The 15,507-nt window shown below is 47.5% G+C and overlaps 1 protein-coding gene across 2 annotated transcripts in view; it reads left to right on the top strand.

Annotated features, from left to right (window-relative positions):
• Nucleotides 1–15,507, top strand: part of EPHA1 (EPH receptor A1) — a 49,312-nt gene that overhangs the window by 15,947 nt on the left and 17,858 nt on the right. For both annotated transcript variants that reach the window (XM_067570039.1, XM_067570041.1), the window contains exons 3-4: nt 10,123–10,398; nt 14,067–14,457. In XM_067570039.1, the coding sequence (XP_067426140.1) occupies nt 10,123–10,398; nt 14,067–14,457 (667 nt within the window). The remainder of the gene's footprint in view (nt 1–10,122; nt 10,399–14,066; nt 14,458–15,507) is intronic.

Below are 15,507 nucleotides of genomic sequence, written 5' to 3'. Positions count from 1 at the left end.
GAGTTCTGCAGTGCTGTGTGGCTGTGGCAGATCACAAACCCCCCTGCAGTTTCTCCCCTCCTTCCTCCTCCCCTTCCTCCTTATAGAAGCAGAGGTCAACACCAGCCAGTCACTATGGCCAGATGGCGGGGTCACCTGGTGTTCTCCTCACCTAGGCCGGAACTTGTCAGGTACGAGCAGGCACAAGCGGCCCACCAGAGTGGATAGCAGCGCTCCCCATGGCCATCCCTAGGGCGGTGCAGGCTTGGGGCAAATCACACTGTGTGAGCCGCCTGCCTCCCAGCTGGAAGCTGGGACCAGGCGGGAAACAGGCGGCTGCCACCTGGCTTCCCCAGAAGTCGGCAGCTGCTGTTCGCCTCCCTTCACTGGTTTTTCGCCGCATACCCCCTGCCTGTGTCTCGCGTACCCCCAGGGGCACACATACCACAGGCTGAGAGGCTATGGCCTAGGATACAGTTATGGTCCCATAAACAGGAAGCACTCAAGTTATCGTCTAATTAATCCAGTGCTACGAAGAAGGGGGCTGCAGTGGCACTCCTGCAAGGATACTGTGTTTCACCATGAACACAAAATCCTGTGCTAAAAAGATGATGACACTGTTGTCTAGCAACTTCTGCTAGGTGATTAACCCGTTTATGGAGTGTTTGTGCAACATGCTTCTCCCTAGGGCTCTGTAAGGACATGTTTTACTAAACTTCCTTTATAACCAGACTCATCTGTCTTCTCCTCCTCTGAACTCTTCCGAGTGTATGGGAAAGCGCTTGTTTTCTTTACAAGTGCTGACAATGCACTTGGCTCTGTATGAGACACACCATGGAAGTCCTTTGCCCTGAAGAATTTACTACTTTTGAGGCTGTCTGGTAGGTTGTAAGTGAACTGCAGTGAGCGTGTGTGTGGCATTTCATTATGCCATGTGCGGGGCCTAGCACCACTCCAAGAGGAGAGGCATCACAAACTAAAATGACAGGTAAAGTGGAGGTAAAACGTTCTAACACGCGAGCACACAACACTTGCCGTGTTCCAGTAAACACTTTGACCCCAGGAATACCAGATCCCAGGATGTACACTTTCTTTGTATCAAGTCGGTCATGTTGTACCAGAGCAGCCACATGTGAAAATGGGTTTTCCATAATAGTTTACAATTGCTAGGGAAGTCACAGCTGGCTAACTGTAGCTACTGCTCAGAGCTTCAGGGTTGGGTTTGCGTGCTTAATTCCTTCAGTGTTGAACCTGTTTCTGACATAGGTTACAATATTCTGAATAAGCCCTCAAATCTATTCGACACTATCCTAAATACTTGGTTTTCTGTGCGCTCAACCCGCTGGCTTGCAGTCTACGGAGGATCACTTCCAGGCGTCCATCTTTCTGCCAGAACTAGAACACCAGCTGCTTTCAGATCTCTGGTCCGTAGCACAGGCCTAAACAGCAGACGTACTAGTCGCACGTTAGGGGTGACCTTTTTGTTTAACTTGCACTGGTCAATGACTGGGGCCATTAGAGATTTTTTAAAAAGAGGGGCAGTGGTTGGCACAAATCAAACGAGATGTCTGAACCCTACCTTTCCACCACCAGTCCTAGTCTAGATTATGAAAAAAGCAGAGAGAACAAATGCCTCTTGGATGCCGATCCATAAAGGTACTCAAAGTTAGCTCCTAAATCTAGCGTTACGTTCCTAAGACTCACTTTTAGGCTCCACGGCGATCCACACTACTCCTGCTGAACCCAGTAGGCCCCTAAACTCACGTGGCACCTAACTTTTTAGGGTAAAAGTTCCCCTGGTGCCTAAGCCTCTGGACATGCATGCAGCTGCCTCCCTTTAGGCATCTGAGTGCCTGTCTCCCACCTAAGCCCCAGAGCAATCCATGAGCCAGGGGAAACCAGGTGAGCAAATGCCCATTTGGTGGACGGGGTCTGTTCTGATAGGCATGCTGAGAGGCTGCCTGCCAGCTCAGCTCCCATGCAAACTTCACCAGCAGGAGGCCCAGCCAACCACTTTATGGTTTTCAGTCCAGGCACTAGAGCACTCACGTGGGACGTGGGAGACATGATTTCAATTCCTCCCTCTCCCTGAGGGGGAGAAAGGATTTGAAACACAGGCCTCCTACCTCTGAGGCAAATGTTTTAACCACTGAGCTATGGGATAGTCTGATGTGGGGTATGCTCAGTCTCTTCTGTTGAAGCCACTGTAGCCAAATAATGAAAGCATGGCTGGAGAAGGGGGTCTTGGGTCTCCCACCTCGCAGGCAGGTGCCAAAACCACTGGACTGGAGTCATTCTCTGTCTGCCCCAGTGGCTGTTTCACGGTGGATAACTACTACTAAGTAAGAAATAGCTGTCTTGTTTGGTGTTGCGGCTCAGGCTGGAGCTCAGGCTCTGAAGCCATCAACGCACATATACAAGGCCCTTTTTCCTTCTGAGCTGTGCTGGGTGTTTTGGTGAGGGTGTGCGGTTGAGCTTTGCCTACAAATAGGCCAAAGTGGATCCCTGTAGCAGGGGTGATTGTGTGGGTGGGAGGCATTGTAGGTCAAAGTAAAGGTGGTCTGAGAGAACTAGTTGTGCTCGGACTATGACCTGTTAGATAAACTATCAATACTCATATAGACCTCTCCCATGGCAGTTAACAATGTTAAGTGCATTATCAAGTCTGGTAGAAATCTGATTTTCAATCCAATTTTTGCCAGTTTTTTTGCCAGAGTCCTTTGCCGTTTTCTAAGATTGTTTGTTTATGTCTTCACCTGACTCTGGTGGCTCATGTTTCTGCGATGCAATTTACATTTTCTGCACGTGCTGTTTTGCAAACTTTGTAAAATGGCAAAAAAATGTCCTGTGTCTGTTTCCATTTTAGATCTGTGTACCTTTGGGGGCACGCACCGGGTGTGATTTTTTTCATACACTCTATACAATTTGTGCTTATGTAGTTCCCTTACAATTCCTCCCCCAAATCTCCAGAGGGCTTGGGGGCTCATGGGAACATAGGGGACTGGCAGAAAGCAAACTGTCTAACTTCTCTTAGAATATTGTGGGTTGCAGTGCTTGAGAACAATGCCCTAAATTCCTCTGAACAGCGTTACACTACTCTGGGCCCTGTAACAGGGCCATGAGCTGCTGGCTCCTGGGGTTTGAAGGATTATCCTAATTCCACATCCATTCTTGATATGCCTCCATTGGGAACATATCCAGTTCTGGAATTGCTTTAAACCTGAATATATCTAGTGACTGCCTACTCCTCCATCAGTGTACAAAAAAGCCGATTCCTTTATACGTCTTGCTTTCTGGCTCCATGTTGCTCTATGATAAGAATTTTCGGTTTGCCTGTGTATAGCAGCATTCTGCAAGTTGGCAGATACCAAGGCCAGAAGGGACCTCTGTGATCTAGTCTGACCTGGCCATAGGCCATAGGCCTTTCCTGAATTCATTCCTCTCTGAACTAGGCTGAAACCATTTCATTTAGAAAAACATCATCTCGATTTAAAAATTGCCAATGAGCAGCGTTAAATCATGAAATGCTGTATCTAATGGTCTCCCAGCTATTCCCAATGGCCAGAGTTCAGATCCAAGACCAGGCTTCCTCAAACACTGCCTCTACTGATTTGCTGCTCAGCTCACTACTAATAATCCCCTGAACAAATTTACCTCCCAGATGTTCTCCTGTCATAAAATCAAACTTGTCCATAGAAGCCCAAGCCTGTTGCATTTTCTCTAAGTTACACAGCTTTGCTGCTGGTGGCTGTCTATGGGAACTAATGGTACTTCCGCTACAATAGCATCTTAAGAGAGATTCACTCATGTCACGCTCTGATGGTAACATTAAACTTGGTTTTATCCTGGATTCGTCCGCTGACCGAATGCCTTTGGGCCCAGCAATGACGAGAACTTGGCTCTCCTTCTGGCTTATTCTAAGCTATTTAGCCAAGACTTTCTTAATTAGGAGTCTAAAATTAAGTTCCTAAATATGTGGGCTGATTTTTCAAAAATGTGGAGTACCCAATCACTCCTTTCGATCTCCGGTGGAGTGTCCAGGTGCTTAGCCCTCTTTGAAAACCAGGCCACTAATGTTAGGATCCTGTCTTGAAAATATTGGCCCTGCTTGTAGAAACTCTTAGATGCTTCTTGTGAGCGCTAATGCTCTCTGCAGGATCACAAAAGCACGATCCAGACTCCCTGGTAAAATGGCCATTCTGTTTTACCCTCTCTTCCTAAAGCACATCAGTTCTTTTCCTCTTTGCCAAACTGTGGTGATTGGAGTCATGCTAAAGAGTGCGGCAATGAAATGGAAAGATAATAACTGGTAGAGGAGATGAATTCAATACCACCAGCAGGCAAGCTAGAAGGGCAGGTAGTTTAGAGTGATTGAGCCAAATTTCACCCACACAGTTTTGCAAGGACACTGAATAAGCATTGCATCAGAGGCATAAACTCTGACTGGTTGCTTATGTTCCAAGGACATGAACTGCTGCCTAGCAACTAGTGAGCTGATTAACCCTTTCATCAATACTGCATACTTCATAGTTCACTGAATGTAAAAGTTTAATTGATTAATGGAAAAAATTGCAGGTGTTCGTAGGTACAGGTCATGGCTTCGTTCTGCTTTGCTTTATCCATCTGGTCTAATTTGTGTAGGGTCTGCTTCCACTTTCAGTATTTGTTTGCACCAGCAGTGTGCTTGGAACTGTACAAAAGACTAAAGTAAAGAAAGTCTCTGCCTTGAAGAGCTTACAGTCTAGGGGCTCATGCCCCCCAATTACGTGGCGGTTGCGAGCTGTCAACCATGTGCATGGCGAGGCTTGGGTTGTCAGCTCTGTCCCAACCCCACTTCGCCTCCAGCATTTAAAATAGTGTTAAATGTAAAAAAACGTGTTTCAATTGATAACAGGGATCACACGGAGCGGCTTGCTGTGTGAACATGGTCGCCAGTGCGAAAAGTTGGAGAACCACTGGTCTAACGGATAGACACTGAGTTGTGATGAACTAGGGAAGGCAGAGGTGGGGAGGACTGGGTGGTCTTGTCCAGTAAGAGAACTTGGTGTCAAATGTTCAGAAGCCATGTCTGAAACTGTTCCCTTTGATGTCCATGGTTACTTGTGTTACAATGGAGAGCTTTGGAATTTCCCAACCATATTTGTCGCTGTGGCCACCTCAGCGTCTTTCACTTGACTGTCATCTGGTCCATGGGCGTCTTTACACAGATCTCATTTATTTTAGCTGAGTGCTGTTTGCAGCTAGACCATGGCCTTTCATCACCTATCCTTGTGACTAACTTCCTGTGCTTTAGAACATACCTTTCAGAACCTTTCCAAGTTCTGTCACCCTTCCCCTCCCTCCAGAATGTATGAAAATCATTCATCCACCTGGTGGTACTTGTCTGAAACACTACACTTAAATAATGTGCCTGTAGCAAACTGTGCAGCACAGCTCCTGGGCCTCATATTCATCGTTTCCAAGGCCAGACGGGACCATTGTGATCATCTAGTCTGACCTCCTCTATAAGCATACTCATGTATTTCCCAACAGACACATGCAGGCATGTACCCCTGCTGTAGACTGAAAAACCTTAGCTTCTCCCATCGACCTAGCGTTGTCTACGGGGGTGGAGGGGCTAGGTCAGTATAACTAGGTCGCTCAGGGGTGGGGATTTTTCACACCTCTGAGCAATGTAATTATACCGCTATAGGTCGGTAGTGCAGACCAGACCGCAAGGAGAAGCTGCCCATCACTGCTGCAGACTATCAAAATAAATAATGTATGATTTCCCACGGAAAACAGTGGCTTTCAAATAGGCAACATGGGGCTGATTCTGAGCTTGCATCCACCAATGTAAACCAGGAACGACTCCCCTGGAAGCAATGGGGTTACACCAGTGAAAATGCAGGGCCTTGCGTATGATGGGGCTGTGCGGCATTCAGCAGCGGCAGCAACTTTGTCTTTTAGGTAAAGCTTTACTGCAAGTGACATGTTTCTATCACCGAAGTATAACTTCCTCCTGAAGAAAGAATGGTTGGCCAACCCTTCCTGTGATGCCTGCTGTACAAAAACCGTCCCCAGGCCATCTCTGGGCTCCTTTGTCTCTGCCTGTGTTTACTGATGTCCATCCAGTAGATGCCATTGCAGCACCATGCTGGCTCAAAGGGGTGAACGTTACTTGTTTATGCAAGTGGTCTGTCAGTTTCCTTAAAAGAATTAAGATATTTATGAGAAACAATAAGCAAGAGCAGACTGTTTCTACAAGAGGCAACTAAACACATTAGTCTACATTGTCACTGATAGATTTAAAGAATGAATAAACCATCCAATAAATCTTTTGCTTTCTATTTCCAGCGTGGAAAACACTTATTTACTTTCCTTTAAAATCCCCCTTGAGATAGCCAGCCCAGACACGAACCCAATGGTGTAGCAGCTGTGTGTTTCCATGCACGAGGAGTAACCGTATACTTTAAATAAGTCATTTTAGACGAGGATTAAGACAGAAGGACAGAACAAAAGTATCGACCTTATGAGAAAGATTACCGTGTATTTTCCTTTAGAACAAGCTCTAGGAACTCTGAGAAGAGCCAGGCTGCTTTCTCTGCACATAGGCAGAGTTCTTAGAAACTTTAAACTTGCAGTGGACAGTTAAATAAAGGCATCATCATTTCATAATGATTTACACCACTGGATCTTCTGCACTTCCTATTGCTTTGTTTTAAATGTACCCCTTTGAGCCAAATTTATATTCTAAGCAATAAGCTCTTGGTAACTGATGAGGCTTTAAGTGACACAAAACACACAGCATTAACCACTTCTGAAACGCACCAAATGAGTCAACTATCCGAGGTGTCTGAACACCCTCAAGACTGAAATCAGTGCCCATCCTTACAGTGATTGTGGAAGCCAACTTTAGCAGATCATGCTGTCGATGTTAGAGGCAGACTAGAATGGAGCTTCTTTCACAGCGGCAATGTTAAAACTCATAAAAGCTAGTTTATCACTAAGAGAAGCCAATGTGAATCGGAAGACACACAGGAAACAGAGAGATTATTGAAGAAGGTGGTGTTTTTACAGTGCCTACAATTGCACTTTGAAGAAAATATACTCCCACGCAATTGCCTTACATTTGAATTAATAGTCCAATCATAATATTTCAGAGGGGAGGAGCCACTTAGGGACCTTTTATTATTTTGTCTTTTCTAATAATCCATGGATCTAATAAAAGTTAATAACAACTCAACTAAAACTCTGACAGCATATATATGGCTTTGATTTGGTTCCCATTCTCTAGGTGCCAACATTTTTAGTCCACAAAATTATACCTCTGCTATCATTCATCCAGGGATGTTGGAGTGCTTTTGGAGCAGAAATGTGGTCTTGTAATATCCCTGTGATATATGCAAGAATCATTACTTCCATCTTACTGATGGGGAAACTGAGGCACAGAGAAGTGAAGTGACTTGCCTAGTGTCAAACAGCAAGCTAGTGGCAGAGCTGGGGATAGAATTCAAGTGCTGACTGCCAGTCCCCTACGCTCCCCACTGTCTTTTACGTCACAACAAATTAGATGGTTTGCCACCGGCACTCAGTTAACCAGGAAAATGTCTATTTGTCACAAGGCCTGATCCTTCACTAATTATCCCCTTTTAAAATCAATTGGCTACAAGATTTCACCCTTAAAACACTAAGCAGTTCCCAAGCAGATGATACTAGGGAAGCTAAGCTCCTCTTAGTTTTTGGGAGCTGGGTGTTGGAAGAAAACTAGTCCTTGTGTTTCCAATAGCAGATCAGTGGTTTGTAGAGGGCCCGGAGAGAGGAGGCAGAGGGACCGGAGCAGCTGGGGAATCAAGACATGAGGGGCAGGGATGTGAGTGGCTGGCAATTTTGCTGGAGGTGGGGAGTGAAATGAGATGAGCAAAACCAACAATGGGTTTACATTTGGGCATTCGTGGCCTATAAAAATATGATGACTGAAGCCTTGTCCAAGTTTGCCCCAGTTTAATTTAAGGTCTGATTATAAACTGATATAAATCCCTGTGTGGATGCTCTTATTTCATAGAACAATAGAATCATAGGGCTGGAAGGGACCGCGAGAAGTCATCTAGTCCAGCCCCTGCACTCAAGGCAGGACCAAGCATTACCATCCCTGACAGGTGTTTGTCTAACCTGTTCTTAAAAACCTCCAGTGCGGGTGATTCCACACCTCCCTAGGCAATTTATTCCAGTGCTTAGCTACCCTGACAGGAAGTTTTTCCTAACATCCGACCTAAACTGCCTTGCTGCAATTTAAACCCATTGTGTCTTGTCCTAGCCTCAGAGATTAAGGAGAACAATTTTTTCCCCTCCTCCTAACAACCTTTTATTACTTGAAAACTGTTATCATTTCCCTCTTCAGTCTTCTCTTCTCCAGACTAAACCAACCCAGTTTTTTCAATCTTCCCTCAGAGGTCATGTTTTCTAGACCTTTCATCATTTGAGTTTAGCTTCAACTGTTTAGGAATAAGTTTAAGCTAAACCACAAAAAGCAACTTTTCAACTTAAATCAGAGTGTCCACACAAAGGGTTTGTGCCCGTTTAATGATAATGGTTTAAAATGATATCTTACATTAAACTGGTGTAACTTGCCCATGTAGACAAGACCTTATTCGCTTTCCAGGTTTCCATTTCTCATGTGTGACTTTCGACATTTAATAATCATTTTCACTGTTAAATGACCTTTCCCCAATTTCTGGGATTATCAGGGAGTAAAACTCAAAGCACATAAAACCCAGCAAAAGCACATGGCAAAGTATGCACTAACTCTATTCTGCTCGTGCAAATAGTGCCTGCGAGAGCACTCGTCATACCCGAGTGTATGCCAGCTGTGCAAAAATATTGATTTCACGTACTCCTTACTCACTCCCTCCAGGGAGGAAACCTCCCAAAACCTAGAGCTGGAGAATCTCCCGAGGTTCAGAGTTCAGGCTCAGATTTGATAAGAAAGTGATGCTTACCCAAACCAATAGGGACTTCCTATACCTCTGTCCCTCACTACACTATTTTCCTGTCTCCCCCAAGCCCTGGGATTGACCCTGCCACAATGAGATTCTGTGACAGACCCATCTCCTCACCCACTCCACCCTTTAAGCTGCTGTTGTCTTTGTAAAGGGGGATACCCTGGAGCGGATACCCCGTCAGGTGACAATTTTCAGAGGCAGATGGGAGGCCCTAACAAATCTCTCTCTTCTCTTCCTTTCCTTTTCCCTTTCATGCAGAAAATGGAAGAGGGAACAGGTAAGTGGTTAGGAGCATAAGGGATCCAGGGTGAGATGGTGGGAGAGGGACGTGGAACCAGAGTTGAATGTCAGAGACAACAGGGCAGAAAGAGGGCATAGAATGGAATGCAGCCTAGCATGCATGGAGTCTAATGCCAGAAGGGACCACTGGTCTGACCTGGAGTATAACACGGGCCATGGAACTTCCCCCAGAATAATCCTGTTTGAACCAGAGCGTATCTTCTAGGCTAAATCTACATTACAAACTAGGAGTGTGAGTCCCCCACTATCTGGGTAGCAGCAGAACAGTGGTAGCAGCAGCGGAGGCAGGGCTCAGTGGGAACGTTTAGACTGTGATCACCACACATGAACTGTCTCTTCTAGTCGACATCCTGTCCAATCTCTTAATCATTCTCGTGGCTTTTCTCTAAATCCTCTCCAATTTATCCACATCCTTCTTGAGCTGTGGACACCAGGGATGGCCGCAGTGTTCTAGCAGTGGTTGCACCAGTGCCAAATATGGAGGTAATATAACCTCCCTACGCCTACTTGAGATTCCCTTGCTTATACGTCCAAAGATCACATTAGCCCTTTTGGCCACAGAGTTGCACCGGGAGCTTGTGCTCAGGAGCAATGGTGAGTCATTGTCAGCTAGGGCTGAGTCAGACCCGGATTGCAGATTACATTTATTGCTCCCTGCTCACAGTTAAAGCGGGCTCAGGGCTCTGAACCAGAAGAGATTTTGTTCAGTGTGCAAGGCCTTGAAGTGAGTCAGGATCTGAGTCCCAAGTTTGCAGGGGCTTGGGTCTTGTGGGCATAGTTTTATTGCATATTTAAATGCCACATGTCTCTTTTCTGTATAACATGAGCTTGTGTGTGTGTTTTCTTGTCCTCCCGGGAGCAGTGGAGTGAGGTGCAGCAGATGATCAACAGTACCCCCATCTATATGTACCAGGACTGCAGCGTGCTCTCTGAGGGTGACACTGATCACTGGCTCCGCACCAACTGGATCTACCGGGGTGAGGCAGCTTCCCGCATCTACGTGGAGCTAAAGTTCACCGTGCGTGACTGCAAAAGCTTCAGGGGCGAGGTGGTGTCCTGCAAAGAGACCTTCAATCTCTACTACATGGAGTCAGAGCAGGATGTTGGCATCCAGTTCCGTCGCCCGCTGTTCACCAAGGTCTGTAGCAGTGCGGGTTGGGGATCCTTTTAGATCCCCCCAACCTAAACAAGATGGGGCTGACCAGATTGGAGATCTCCAAGGAAATCAAGAGTCCCACAGGGAGCAGAGAGGGTGATGCGATAGGAAATGCTCCTCCCCAGTGTCCCAGCATGATGGTCAGGGCCCTCTTCGCTGCAGGCAGTGCCAGTTTTCCAATGAGCTGAATAGAGGGGCTGAGCACCTTTAGTTATGGTGCTGCTGCACTTACTTATCCAAGACTGGGAATTGTTCCTACAAGTCACATAATCCCCATGTTACCAAAAGGAAAACTGAGACCAAGAGAGATCAAGTGACCTGCCAAGGTAATAAAGCAAGTTAGGACAGATAAAGAAATAGGACCAAGGTCTCCTGGCTTCTAATCTCCTACTCTAATCCCTGGTCAGAAAAGACTTCATGGCATTTTCTTTGAGTGTGGAGGCACTGGTCCCATTGACTATACCAAATTCTTATTTGTGTAACTACACTTTGCCACCCTACGCTTCTCCTGCAGAGGTTTGGGGCTGAGGGGGTGTGTGCGCCAGGGAGCCCGAGGTTCTGGTAGCGATGGGAGTGGGAGGGCAGTGGGGCAGGCACCCACCTTGGTCTCAGACACGAGGGGCAGGCTGAGGAAGTGGCGCTGTTAGGACGGCTGCAGCAGCATGGCATCCTCACTCCAACCCCGGCCTCCCCTCTGCATTTTCAGCAACACTTCATGATAAATTCTTCTCGACATTTCTGCAGCAGCTTCTAGTTAACTCAAGCCCGGAGAGTTGCACTGAATTAAATAGGAAAAATGAAAAATACAAGTAGTTACAACGTAGTTATGGTTATTTTAAAATGCATGTTTTTCCATTCCTTCTCACTGCCCCCACGTTTTGACTGGGTTCTAGTGTTTGCTCCTGGCAACGTGTAACAGCATAGTAGACATTTTCAGGGGATAAAGCTGGAGATTTAGGCAGCTGCAAAGGAGGTAGTTGAGGATTTTGACAGGCAGGAAGAAGTTGGGGCTTCTAGTACTAAAGAGAAGATAATCATCACCACCCGTCCCTTATTAATAGATTCCAAGGCCAGAAGGGACCACTGTGATCATCTACTCTGATCTCCTGTATAACACAGGCCATAGGATTTCCCCAAAATAATTCCTAGAGCATCTCTTTTAGCAAAACATCCAATCCTGATTTAAAAAATTGTCAGTGATAGAGAATCCACCACAACCCTTGGTAAATTGTTCCAAGAGTTCATTACACTCACTGTTCAATTTACATCATATTTCCTGGCTGATTTTTTCAAGTTTCAACTTCCAGCCATTGGATCGTATTATACCTTTCTTTGCTAGACTGAAGAGCCCATTATCAAATATTTATTCCCCTTGTGGATACTTCTAGACTGTAAACAAGTCACCCCCTAACTCTTTGTTAAATGGATTGAGCTCTTTGCGTCTATTGCTATAAAACAGGTTTTCTAATCCTTTCATCTTTCTTGTCGCTCTTCTCTGAATTCTCCCCAATTTATCAATATCCTTCTTGAATTGTGGGCACAGAACTGGACACAATATTGCAGCAGTGGCTGCACCAGTGTCAAATATAGAGGTAAAATAACCTCTCTGCTCCTACTTGAGATTCCCCTTTTCCCTTTGTTTGTGCATCCCATGATCGCATTAGCTCTTTTGGCCACAGCATCACACTGGGAGCTCATCTTCAGCTGATTATCCACCACAACCCCCAAGTCTTTTTCAGAGTCATTGCTTCCCAGGGCAAAGTCCCACATCCTGTCGGTATGGCCTATGTTCTGTGATATTTACCACATTTTGCCAGTAGATCTCCAAGCACTTTAAAAAGGAGGACAGTATCATATCCCCATTTTACAGATGGGGACACTGAGGCACAGAGAGGTAAAGTGGGTTGCTGACGGCCACCCAGCAGGCCAGTGGCAGACTAGAATCCAGGGGACTAGGACTAGGACTAGAATCCAGGTCTCTTGAGTGCCAGTTTAGTGCTGTATCCACTAGGCAACACTGCCTGCAGCTCCTCTTTCCCCCCTTTTGGGGCAGAAGTGACTTGAAACATTTTTGTGTGTGGAATTTTAAACACCTATTTCCTTGCAACCAGCTTTACAGCAACAGCTCTCCCAGTTCTCCACCCCTCATATCTGCTTCTGCATCCAAAGATGGCAGTGAAGCATCCTTGAAGTTTCTGGTGAACTGATTACCAGTTGACTGCATGGACATTTCAGGCTGGGGTTTTCAGAGGAGTCTAAGGGAGTTAGGCGCCCAGCTCCCACTGACTTTTGTATTTGCGCCAGAAGTCTGCATGTAGGAGTGATGCCCATCTAGTCAGGAACAGGGAGCACACCCACTGTCCCCTATGGGTCCATATCAACAGATGTGAAACATTGAACGCACACGCAGGGCTGCTCGTAAGCACCGGCCAGACTGAGAATTGTTGGTGTCCGTTTTTATTCATCAAAGTAATTTCAAATAAACAGACCCAAAGAGAGCCACCGTTTATTGACAGACAGTTTGCTGACGGCAGAAGGTACAACCCAGCTCAGAAGAACCCACCTGCATTCGTTTGTAAGTGTGCTGTGGGAGTGCCCAAAGGCCCTGCTGAGATCAGGGCCTCGTTGTGCTAGGTGCTGTACAAACACAATGAACCAGTTACACAGCTCTGGAAAGGAAGCTAAATGGAGAGCTGGGAGGAATGAATAGAAACAAGGCATGTGAGGCAGATGGGAGAAGTAAGGGTGGTGAAGCACTGGAATGGGTTACCTAGGGAAGTGGTGGAATCTCCATCTTTAGAGGTTTTTAAGGCCTGGCTTGACAAAGCCCTGGCTGGGATGATTTTGCTGGGGTTGGCCCTGCTTTGAGCAGGGGGTTGGACTAGGTGACCTCCTGAAGTCCGTAACCCTTATCTTCTATGATTCTAAATCCATAGGGATTATATGAAACGAGAGAAACAACGGGGAACCAGTGCACTGGTTCAATGTGTTTGTACTTCATCATCAACGTACAAAGATGCGCAGCATCCTGCAATCCAGAGCACCAGCGCTAGAGTGACCACAGGAAAAGGAGTTAGAATGAAGGCTGTATTCGGCTGTAACAGGGCATAGGCTTTCTTCCCTCACCTGATCCTTGATCACTGCAAAAACCCTTCAGACTCTCTTCTTTTAGTGACCACTCCATATAATTTATCCAAGACTCCTCCACCAGCACCAACAGCACAGAGCAGTAACAACGATTCTAACACCTGTGACCCTATTACCTCCTCATCTAGGCCCTGGAAGAGAGAGAGCTCTCCTTTGCTTGGGATCTGCTTCACTCTGGGCACGGCTAGCCCTGTCCTCCCCTCCTGCTAACCCATCCTGCCTGCCTGCCTTGTATCAAGATAGTCAGCAGATGGGCCAAGTGTTTCTTTCACTCACCCAGCTTCCCCAGCTGATGAGCTAATTCCTCTGTATTTCCTCAGTCAGCTGTCACTGGGGAAACTAATTGAGGCTACAGTGATCAGAGCGCTGACCCATCTATTGGGCCTCAGCACTCGGTCACAGGGGCTTTGGGATGAAAGATGCACGACAAATGTAACCTTGGAGAAAGAGCTTTTGGTGCCTGCTTGGGTGCCACAGATCCTGATTCTTCCTCTCCTATTCAGGTCAACACAGTGGCAGCAGATCGGAGTTTCACAAGCCGGGACATTGAGTCAGGTGCTATGCAGCTGAATGTGGAAGTATGCGTGATACGGAAGCTGTCTCAGCGCGGATTCTACCTGGCTTTCCAAAACTCTGGGGCCTGTGTGGCTCTTGTCTCTGTCCGGGTATATTACAAGACCTGCCCAGAAACAGTGCGGGGACTGGCGCACTTTCAAGAGACGCTGGCAGGCTCAGAGGGACTGACCGAGGTGCCCGGCGTCTGTGTAGAGGAGGCGGCTGAAGAAGCAGGCTTCCCACCTCGGATGCATTGCAGTGCTGATGGGGAGTGGCTGGTGCCAATGGGCCGCTGCCGGTGTGCTGTTGGGTTTGAGGAGGCTGACAGAAGCTGTGTAGGTAGGTGTGCAGAGGGGCAGTGGGCTGCCAGGGAGAAGATGGGGAGATGGAGCTTTGGGGAGTGATCCATTGTTTGCAGTGTTTGCAGTGGGGTGAAAGGTGACCAAGAGCCAACCCGAGTGTGTCTGACATTGCTACCTCCTGTCTCTCTGTCTCTCATCGCTGCTGTCTGTGCCGTCTGTCTGTCAGTGATTCAGTTATTCTCTCTCTCTTTTGTTCCTGTCCCCATCTCTCTCTCTGGCAGGTGTAACAGTTGTACACACTCCTCCACACCCTCTTGGTCTCCTTCCAGCAGCCCTTCAGTCTAGAGCCGGTTTCTGGGAGCTGGACTGACACTGACTCACTCCGCCACTGGCTCCCAAGCCTTATTAAATGGCTGCCTTGTTCTCTGCGGTGCAGCCGCCCGGTCAGGGTAGAGCAGATGCACAGATCAGCACTTTGTCCCCTGGCCAGGAAGTTGGGTGCATGGGTGGGCAGGGGTCAAAGCTCCCCCTGTGTGGTGCACCTGGATTCCCTGAGTGAGAAGAGTTCTGCTGCTGCGGGGAATGAGCATAGCACCCGCGGCATGGCCCGGCTCCGCACTCAGGCAGAAGGACTCAGGAGAGAGCCTGGGCACATCTGCTGTATTTGAAGAGCTCTTGGTGACCCGAATTGGGCCCATCATAGCATAGATTGCCTCTCCCCTTGCCAGCGAGGGAAGGAAGGTGCTGCTAGGCCGTCCAGCCTGTAGCAGCTGGGGCGGAGAGGGGATGTGCTGAGGGTACGTGGATGGCACGTTGCTGATCCTATATTGCTGCGGGGGTGGTGACTGTGCCCAGGCCGTTAATCTCTGCCCAGGTGCTGCCTGGCTCCAGCTGCAGGAATGAAGAGGAAAGGGCAAATGGATGGGCACCTAAATGCACAGGGTGTCAGGCAACCCACGCTGGGTTCCTAGCGTCTGCAGGGGCCTTGCTGTCTCTGCTGCCACGTGGGGACTGGATCTCCGCGGCCTGCCCGCGCCAGCCCCGCTCTGGGAGCTGACGAAGGGTTAAGGGAGTCTTCCAGCACGGG

This window comes from Emydura macquarii, unplaced genomic scaffold (assembly GCF_026122565.2).
Source record: "Emydura macquarii macquarii isolate MOO-44397 ecotype Brisbane River unplaced genomic scaffold, CSIRO-AGI_Emac_v2 contig_2979, whole genome shotgun sequence".
Lineage (NCBI taxonomy): Eukaryota > Metazoa > Chordata > Testudines > Chelidae > Emydura > Emydura macquarii.
The sequence above is the reverse complement of the archived record's forward strand: the minus strand, read 5'-3'. Positions and strand labels throughout refer to the sequence as shown.